General features: G+C 48.5%; 1 protein-coding gene across 2 annotated transcripts in view; it reads right to left on the minus strand.

Annotated features, from left to right (window-relative positions):
- TUFM (Tu translation elongation factor, mitochondrial) overlaps nucleotides 1-7,187 on the minus strand; it is a 143,220-nt gene extending 136,033 nt beyond the window's left edge. For both annotated transcript variants that reach the window (XM_030209431.1, XM_030209430.1), the window contains exon 1: nucleotides 7,095-7,187. In XM_030209431.1, the coding sequence (XP_030065291.1) occupies nucleotides 7,095-7,134 (40 nt within the window). In that variant the 5' untranslated portion in view covers nucleotides 7,135-7,187. The remainder of the gene's footprint in view (nucleotides 1-7,094) is intronic.
- Between the last annotated feature and the right edge of the window lie 2,715 nt (nucleotides 7,188-9,902).

Consider the following 9,902-nt stretch of genomic DNA (forward strand, 5'->3'; position numbering starts at 1 on the left):
CAAGGTGTAGCAGGTTCCTCCTCTGCTCCTCGTTTAGGCTCGGGGGGGGGGGGGGAAAAAAAAAAAAAAAAAAAAAAAAGAGTTCGTGCTTTTTATTTATTTAGTTGTTTTTTGTTTTTTTTTTAAGTTCCTTCCTTTATTTCGTGTTTAGTATTATTTTTTTCCAATTTTTAAGTTTTATTTCTTTTGACGCAGCCGGCCTTTAGGCCGCGTGGTCGGGTTTCTCCCCTTTTGTGCCCTTTTCTTTTTTGGCACAATCACGTTGTTTGATTTCGCCGAAGCCGTTTTTCCTCCCATGTCATCAGACACACCCAACGACTTCAAACGATGTACTCGGTGCAACCGGACCATCTCAGGTACCGACACTCACTCGTGGTGTATCCAGTGCCTTGGGCCCGACCATAGCCCAGCCGCTTGTAGTCTGTATCTTCGTATGAAGAAACGGACTCAAGTGTCTCGAGAAGTCCAGCGAGAAAATCTTTTTGGGCCTTGATCCGGTCCTTCGATGTAAACATCAGTACCGAGGTTGGCAGCATCAAGGGAGGCATCGACGTTGGGAGGAAAGGTAATGGCTGCTGAGAGACCAGCTCATGCTGGGAGCAGTGAGGTGTCAAGTGGGTCTCTGCCTGCCTCAAGGCCTCCTGTTATGCAGGCCCCCCAGGGACTGGCCTTTGTTATAACCCAGCCCCAAAGAGACGTGAGGATTCCACGTCGTCCTCATCGGTACCGAAGAGTCTCAATGACGGGCGTTGAGCAAAGGAGAAGAAGCACTGTCATCTATCTCCTTCGTCACACAGTGCTGGGAGCTCCGGGGCATTGAGGGACTCGGCACCCAAGAAGCGTTGATGCTGAGAGAACTGCATATGCGCTATAGAATGATATGTAGTAGTAGTAGTACTCCCCCTCTATACAGGAGGTGCCAATGTATCGGTCTCCTGGCAGCCCGGTACCTGCTCCCAAACCTCGGCAGATTCTGCCACCGGTTGTTCCATCGACCCCACAGCCTTCTCCGATGGTGGCTCTAGACGAGTGCATCCAAGCCCTGCTTCCAGAGCTTCTGGAAGGATTGCTGCACCAGTCTGCTTCGGTGTCGGGGGTGCTTGCGCCTTCCATACTGTCTGCTGCAGCGGCATCTGGCCCTTCACCTGCGGTGAGGTCCCCGGCCTCTTGACATCACCATCGAGGATGTCAATCCTTGGCGTCGAGGCAGCCTCAGTCTCGGAATGCCCTGTGAGAGGTCTTATCCGATACTGAAGAGCATTCGTGGGAGTCAGAGGAAGATCCCAAGTACTTCTCTTCTGACGAGTCCTATGGGATTCCCTCTGAACCTTCCCCTCCACCAGAAAGGAGACTGTCCCCCAGAGAGTCTGTCCTATACATCTTTTGTGCGGGAAATGGCTAAGGCCATTCCATTCCCTATGGAGGTTGAGGATGAGCCCAGAAGGTGGAGATAGAGATAGACAAGACTGAAGGCAGTGACACCAGACGGCCAGCCCCTGCATCAGTTAGTATATATGTCATTCACAAGCAGTGGAAGATAATTCAAAAACTACAGCAAATAAACCGTAAGCCATAAACCTTCCTCACAGCTTAAAAGAAACATAATCCAATCAGTATAGAACAGAAGAACTGAAGCACCAATCACATTGAACTCCTGTCTTTAGAGCACTCTTTTTCTCTGTCTGAATCTGCACCTGAGAAAAAAGCAAAACAAAAGCACCAAGACTGCATGGAAGAAGAAAAGTATGCAGTGGCTAACAGGGAAGGATCCTGGATTCATCTGCTGCGACTAAAGGGAAGAACATTATCAGGTAAGACATAATTTTACCTTCCTTAACGCCTGCAGCAAATGAATCCAAGAACTGGTGGGATATACCAAAGCATACCCTACATAGGGCAGGAAGCCACTGCCCCCCACAACAACACTTCCAGCCCAAACCACGTAATTCTCCCACACAGCCACGTCCATCCCGTAATGCTTCGAAAAAGTATGTCGGGAAGCCCAAGTAGCCACCCAACCGAAGTTTCCACCCCATATGTTGCCTGCAAATGCATGAAATCAGCATACAACGCCGCAGGCGGGGGACCATCCATGCAAAATATACGCTGACACATCAATCTCCTTAATCCAGCGAGCAATAGTCACCTTGGAGGCAGCCTCGCCCCTGCACGAAAAGATGATACGAACACCGAAAGTTGCTCGACACCCGCAAATACCAGAGAACCCTCTGAACATCCAAAAGGCAAAGGGACGCAAACTCCACCAAACAGTCCTCCTACCAAAATGAGAGCAGAAAAACTGATTGAGATAAAAGGCCGAAACCTTTGGCAAAAAAAAAAAAAAAAAAGAGGGAATGGCCCAAACAGAGACCCCCGCCTCAGAGAACTACATAAATGGATCTCAACAAGACAAGGCCTGAATCTCCAAGACCTGGCAAGCAGACGCCATGGCCACCAGAACTCCACACCCAAGCATAAGCAGTGGAATTAGACCACTTCCTAGCCTGTAGCAACGTGGCTACAACAGCGTCGGAGTATCCCTTCTTCCGCAATCAGTTCCTCTCAAGAACCAGGCCATAAGACAAAAGTGGGAGGGGGTCCTCCATCCTCACCGGACCCTGATGGAGAAGATCCGGGGTCACCAGGAGATAACGGCGGACGCTCAAGCACATGAACCAGATCCACATACCCCGGCTGATGGGCCGAAACCGGAGTAACCAGGACAACTGGTCCCTGTTGATGACTGATTCTGTGTAGGACCCGCCTTATCGGAAACGCATACAGAAGCACCAACTCTGGCCATGGCTGCAACAGGGCGTCTAAGCCTGCGGACCGGATCTATCTTTTTCGGCTGAAGAACCTGGGTACCTTGGCATTCTCCCGAGTAGCCACGAGGTCGATCTCCTGAGTCCCCCAATGCCGACAAACCAGGAGGAATGCTTCCGTGGACAACTCCCATTCCGCCAAATCCAGAAGTCCAGCTCAGAAAATCCACCCGAGTGCTGGTCTGCCCCGAGATGTGCGCGCTGACAGAAAACATAAACCTCCACCCAGCCCAGAAGGCCAAGTGCCTCGGTCGCCAGAGGCAAGCTGCAAGTACCTCCCTGCTGCTTGATACAGGCTACTGCTGTCATGTTGTCAGTGGTGTGCTGGAGCCGGCTCGCACCGGCTCGCAAGAGCCGCTTGTTAAATTTTAACCGGCTCTTGCGAGCCGGTTGTTGTACGGGGCAAGCCGGCTCCATTGCACGAGGTAAGCATGGCAGGAGGGCGCCATGCTTACCTCCCCTCCCGCTCCCATCCATGTGTAGCGATGTCCTTCGCCCCCCCCCAATCCTCCCCTGCCGCTCCCATCCGTCCGTTTCAATTACCTGCCTCGAAGCGCCGCATTATCTAAGGCCTGCCTGCTGCCCATCTCCAGCTGCCTTCCCTGCTTGCTTCGTTCTCAGGAGTTCGGTTCGCGCCCTTAGTCCCGCCTTCTGACGTCATTTCCTTTTCCCGCGGCAGGACTAAGGGCACGAACCGAACTCCTGAGAACGAAGCAAGCAGGGAAGGCAGCTGGAGACGGGCAGCAGGCAGGTAATTGAAACAGACGGATGGGAGCGGCAGGGGAGGATTGGGGGGGGGGGGGCGAAGGACATCACTACACATGGATGGGAGCGGGAGGAAGGAGAATTGCTGGGGAGGGTGGGGGGCGATTGGCGAAGGACATTGCTAGACCTGGATGGGCGGGGGAGGGCAGGGGAGGGAGGAGAACTGCTGGGCATGGATGGGCAGAGGGGGGCAGGGGAGAGAGGAGAGTTTCAGGACATGGACGGAGGTGAGAGCAAGAAAAATTCTGGACATGGATGGAGGGAAGGGAAAGAGAAGAAATGCTGGACATGGAGGGAAGATAGAGGAAGGAGATTAGATGAGGGAAAAGGAAGTGAGGAGAGAAACTGCACATGGATGGAGAAAATAGGCAGAAGCTGGATCCACTGTACAGTCAAGTATGCGGAGGACCAGAAATGAAGAAGAAAGGAGGAAAGAAAAGAAATAAATGGAAAGGAAGCCCTGGAAATGGAGTCAAGGGAACAGATAGAGAGCAGCAGAATCAGATACTGGACCTGCATGATCAGAGAAACAAAGTCACCAGACAACAAAGGTAGAAAAAAAATAATTTTATTTTCATTATAGTGTTTGGAATATGTCCACTTTGAGAATCAGGTGCTGAACATTAAAAGTTTATGTTTATTTACTTATTTATGGCATTTTATCCCATATTAAACATGAATTAGATTGGAACCTGGGATCATTTAATTTTTTTTCCTGGAGAGAGTAATGTGTTGGCCGCTGCCCCCCCCCCCCCCCCCCCCGGTATAGCCAGCTCTGCAATTTTTTTTTTTGGGGGGGGGGGGGGCGCGCAGAGGTGGATGGGGGGGCGCCGAGGTGGACCGGGGAGAGAGCTTGTTAAAAATTTACCAGCACACCACTGCATGTTGTCCAACAGAACTGGAACTGCCTTGCCCTCCAGCAACTCCTGATAGCTCAAAGCATTTACTACTACTCTCAATTCCAGACGACTGATGGGCCACGCCGCTTCCAGCACTGTCCAACGCCCCTGTGCAACCCAGTTGATGCAATGGGCTCTCCACCCCGAGAGGCTGGAATCCGTAACTACGATCACCTATTGCGGGGAGGTCAATGGGGACACCTTCAATGGCCTCCAAGTACTAGCCATCTGCAGAATAACCACAGCCAATGCTGTGACCTCCAGGTCAGCAATATTTAAGGCCCCCCAGGCTTGAGAGATAAGGGACAGCAGCTCCTCCTTATGAAAGAGACAGACTGCCGTGGGGTCACCCGGCTTCTCATGGAGGAGCTCACCGTCCTCTACGTCCTCCAGGCCAGACATCTCCAAGAACCATCAGAGGGGCTGTCAGGGAAGGGGCAGCTGTCATTGGGAACAAACACCCCCACTTCCAAGAAGGCCATCCACCTCCTTTTAAGGACAGGATCATCCACAGGAGAAGAGGCAGGCAGACCTCAGGCCCACCGGGGTCCATAGGGGTCACTGAGACCAGAGCCAGAAGCAGATGAAGGAAGACACATTTGAGAAAATAGGCCTGCTGCATAAGGAGGAAAACTTCAGGAGAAAAACTCTCCGGAGGATGCAGCTACCCCTAGCCCAGGTCCAGAAATCATCCCAGACCCCCCCCCCCCCCCCACTTCACCCTCAAGAAGGGAAACCCCTGCAGTAAAACTGGAGTAGAGACCACCTCAGTGGCTCCAGAAAAAAATGGTGCATGCACCATGCAACTCCTGTGTCATCAGAAGACTGATGTACAGAGCTGGATGCTGAATGCCATTTCCCTCATCAGGAACTGCATTTAAACCATCTCCACCGCTATTCCCCAACTCGGACCACCTGGGGAGAATGGACAAAGGAGCCGTCACTTACCCCAGCTGCCGGCGCTCCAATCCCAGCAGAGAGCTGAGCAGCCCACACTTCGGCTCCCTGAATAAAGTTAGAGCTCAGGCAGAAAGCATGCAAGCCACTATTATTCCCTTTTTCTTTTTTTGGTAGTGAGAAAGGAAGGGAAACTCTGAGCAGCCTAGCCCAAAATCAGACTGTGAGAAGGGGTATAGAAGGGTGAGGCAGAGACCCGGACACCAGGTATGCCCCCAAAGTTGGCTCCCTCAGCCAATCACTCCCTTGTTCAACTGGCTGGTAAATGCAGGTGCTAGGGAACAGAATTAAAAAGCCAATTGCAGGAGAACCTTTGGAGGCTGGAAAACTTTTCTACATTAAATTTCATCTGCCATTTGGATGCCAAATGCAAAGTGATGCACACCAGAAAGATTAATCCAAGCCACACAATGCTAAGTTCCACATCAGGAACCACCTTTGAGGAAAAGGATTTGGGTATGATCAGAGACAATAATACATTGAAATTATTTGCTCAAGTTTGTGGAAGTGGAGGTCAAAATAGTAAACAATGTTAGTAATTAGTAGGAAAGTATAGAAAATTTAAAAAAAATATCATAAGACCTCTGTATCACTCCATGATGAGACTGCACCTTGGAGTACTGTACACAAACTGTGGTTGCTACATCTCAAAAAATATATAGTAGAAATATACAAAAATACAGAGAAGGGAGAGCAAAATGACTACGGGGCTGGAGCAAATCGCATACAAGGAAAGACTACAAAGGTTAGAGCTCTTCAGCTTGGAAAAGAGACAGTTGAATGGAGATATGATAGAGGTCTATAAAGTCTGAGTGGAGTGGAATTGGTAAATCTCAATTTATTATTCTTTCAAAAGGTACAAGGACTAGGGAACACTCCATGAAGTTACAAAGTAGCACATTTAAAACAAAAAGGAGACATTTTTCACTGCATTTGTTGGTGGAGCATGCAGAAGAGACAGTTAATTTAGCTGTGTTTAAAAATAGGTTTGGACAAATTTCTTGCAGAACATTTCTTAAACTATTATTACTGCAGACCTTGGTTTCCTCTGGGGGTGCGTAACATGGGATCTTCTTACTTTGGGGAATTCTGACATTCTTGTGACTTGTATTTTGCCAAAATTAGAAACAGAAGAGTGGACTAGATTGACCTTTAGACTGACCTAGTAGTGCAAGTCTTATAATATCAAGAATAGCAGTAAACTTTGTGCATTAATCATTTAAAGCATCAACATCTTTATAAACGGTATACTGAGTAGCCTTGGGATTCGAACCGGCCACCTCTGGGTGTCAAGACTAGCTCCAATCAATATGCCGCCCCTCCACTTGTCACGTGCGCACGTTTTAAGCATTTATTTCCTTATTATATAAATGCATAACATGTTAATAACTATTATAAATCCAACTCTATATAATTTTGTATTATTGTAGTGTTAACCTTAACAACGATTATTTTCAAACAAACAAAAAATACATTGATCGCCATCCCATATCCACCCCGGTGACCTTACTCCGCTTCCGCCCCTACAAATACATGGAGCATCCCCTCTTCTAAACTTTAAATCCCTGTATCCTCTTTCTCCTGTGTGCGTTTTAGCCCCTTTCCCTCCATTACTCCCTATCAAATTAATAATTCCCACAAATCTCACCAGCCGCGCGCCATATACTCGATACTCCGAGCGCCGCCATATTGCCTTACAACCCGGAAATTACGTCCTCCAAATCCGACAAAAAAAAAACAAGACAAATCGTCGACTTCCGCCGAACAGATATTATAAAACCTTCTTCAGTTCCGCTGTGCCTGCTATACACGTATACTCCGTATTAGAAGCGTCCGAGGAGGAGGATAGCTTCAGATTGAGAGAGACGGCATGAGCCTATCCAGCCCATTATATGGGCTGAAGCCAGTAGGCGGAGGTTGTTTTTCAGGAGATAGATCTTCCCGCCGTTTTAGTTTACTAGAAATGCTTACTGCCTATGCTACTACGTGTGATCCATCTGTAAAAAAAATCTAAAGCTGTTCCAGTGCTTTAAAAGGTGGAGGATTTTTTTTTTTTCAACTTATTTGACACCTTCCCATTTCTAGATATACATCATGAAATAAGTATTGCTGAAACAGCTTAAAACATTATTGTAGCTGGTAAAAAATAAACAGCAGTAATACATTCTGTATTTTGTGCTCATTTTTCTACACTGTTCTATACAATACGGTGAGGATATTCTGTTTCCTGATAGGGTCTTCTTAACTGTTGCTATACTCTGCCTTGACAAGCCTGGTGTTATAAAGATGGAATATAGTGTAAAATGGAAGTAAAATTAAACTAATTCATTGGGGCACATGGAATCACATCTTCAGCTCATCTGTTTTATAGAAGGGGCGTGGTTAGCATGTTTCAGGGACAAGTGGTTTTATAAGTCAAAATAATACAAAAATAAATATTTTGTTTCATACAGATCTCTCATTTGTTTGAACATAACTAAATGGGCCCCTAATGCAGTCCATTGGTTTTCTTATATTTTGTTCTTGTGCTGACTTATACCTGTATCAAAACTGAAAACTCTTCTCTCTAGCTGGTCCATAATAAAAGGAGCTCTTTCTGAACGTTTTTTTTTTTTTTTTTACTTACACCTTTTTCAGTATTTGCTCAAGGTGAGTTATATTCAGGTATACTGGGTATTTTTTTTGTCCTTGGAGGATGTTGTACCTGAGGCAATGAGGCAGCCTGAACAGAGAAATCATATTAATTTGTTAATTCTGTTTAAGAGGCAGATGCAGCAACCAAACGTAAAAAAATCTAAATCGTTAAAGTCCCTAACGATTTTAAAATAACGAAAAATGCACCAAAAAAAAAAGTCACACATGCTGAGATCGGTATTGAAACGTACAATGTATCAAAGAATCACAATACACATCGTTAATCGGCCCCCAAATCATGCGCAGAGCAGCCAAGCGTTATGTTAGCTGCTCTGCGCATGCCACAAACAGTCAAAACACAGTCAAATCACAAGCACATGGCTCCCAAATCAAAACAAAAATTTAAAAAAAAGGGTCGGGAGGGGGCAAGGGCGCTCATCAGGAGCGTCCTGTACGGGCGGCCTTGCCCCCTCCCCCGCTGCTCCCCACTTTCCGCCGCTCCCCCCACCCCGAAAAAGCAAAATTCTAGCAGCCCCTGCCCCCCTCCCTTCCTCGCTACTCTGTCTCACCTCAGCGCCGCCTCCTGACATCCTCCGCCCTGTGCCCCGCCCCCTCTTGGGGTCGTCGCCGCCATTCCCCTCCTCCATCGGGCCCCCCTCCCTCTTACCGGGCCCGTGCAGCGCCTCTTTCCTCTGTCCGAAGGCGCTGCACGGGCAAGAAGAAAGCTGATGCCTGCCTTCGCCCAGCTTCGGTCGCGCGTCTCTCTCCTGCTGCGCCCGCCCCTGTCTGACGTCGGTAACCTACGTAGGTTACCGACGTCAGACAGGGGCGGGCCCAGGAGGAGAGAGACGCGCGACAGAAGCTGGGCGAAGGCAGGCATCAGCTTTCCTCTTGCCCGTGCAGCGCCTTCGGACAGAGGAGAGAGGCGCTGCACGGGCCCGGTAAGAGGGAGGGGGGCCCGATGGAGGAGGGGAATGGCGGCGACGACCCCAAGAGGGGGCGGGGCACAGGGCGGAGGATGTCAGGAGGCGGCGCTGAGGTGAGACAGAGTAGCGAGGAAGGGAGGGGGGCAGGGGCTGCTAGAATTTTGCTTTTTCGGGGTGGGGGGAGCGGCGGAAAGTGGGGAGCAGCGGGGGGGGGGGGCAAGGCCGCCCGTACAGGACACTCCTGATGAGCGCCCTTGCCCCCTCCCGATCCTTTTTTTATTTTTATTTTTTTATGTGTTTTCTGACGTCCTTTGGACCAATCACAGCGCTTTTAGCTCTGCTAATGCGCTGGGATTGGCTCAAAGTTTGTTTATTTTTTCACTTAATGATTTTTCCTGGCACAGAGCTGTCCTAACGAGAGGTCCAGACCTCTCGTTAGATTTCCTGCCTTTTTCCTGCGTAAAGGCAATCGGAAAAGGTTAGTGCATGTCGTTTCAATGGGGTTTTCACACTAATTGCTCATCTCCATTCCGTTTTCGTTAGCTGCTGGCTTCCTCGGTAAAAGCCCTTTGATGCATGCAACGGATCAAATTTTCCTCGTTGGAGAGTCATTAAAGGCTCATTTAGCTTTAGTGCATCTGCCTCTAAGTTTGGTTCAGTCCTGGAAAGTGGTAGAATGCCATCTGGTTTTAATTACTCAAATGTCTAGCTTTTGCTAGACTAGGGGTTAGAAAGGTCAGAGAGAAGTAAAACTTTCTTTGTCCCTTTTTGAGTGATGGATTGTTCATAGGTATTATTTACCACATCTGGATGTCATTCTAAGTAAGGCAGGCATAGTAGACAATCTCGAGGGGATCAGCAAGCAAGCTGTTTTAAAAGATTAGACTGAACGCTGT

This window comes from Microcaecilia unicolor, chromosome 7, assembly GCF_901765095.1.
Source record: "Microcaecilia unicolor chromosome 7, aMicUni1.1, whole genome shotgun sequence".
Taxonomy (NCBI): Eukaryota; Metazoa; Chordata; class Amphibia; order Gymnophiona; family Siphonopidae; genus Microcaecilia; species Microcaecilia unicolor.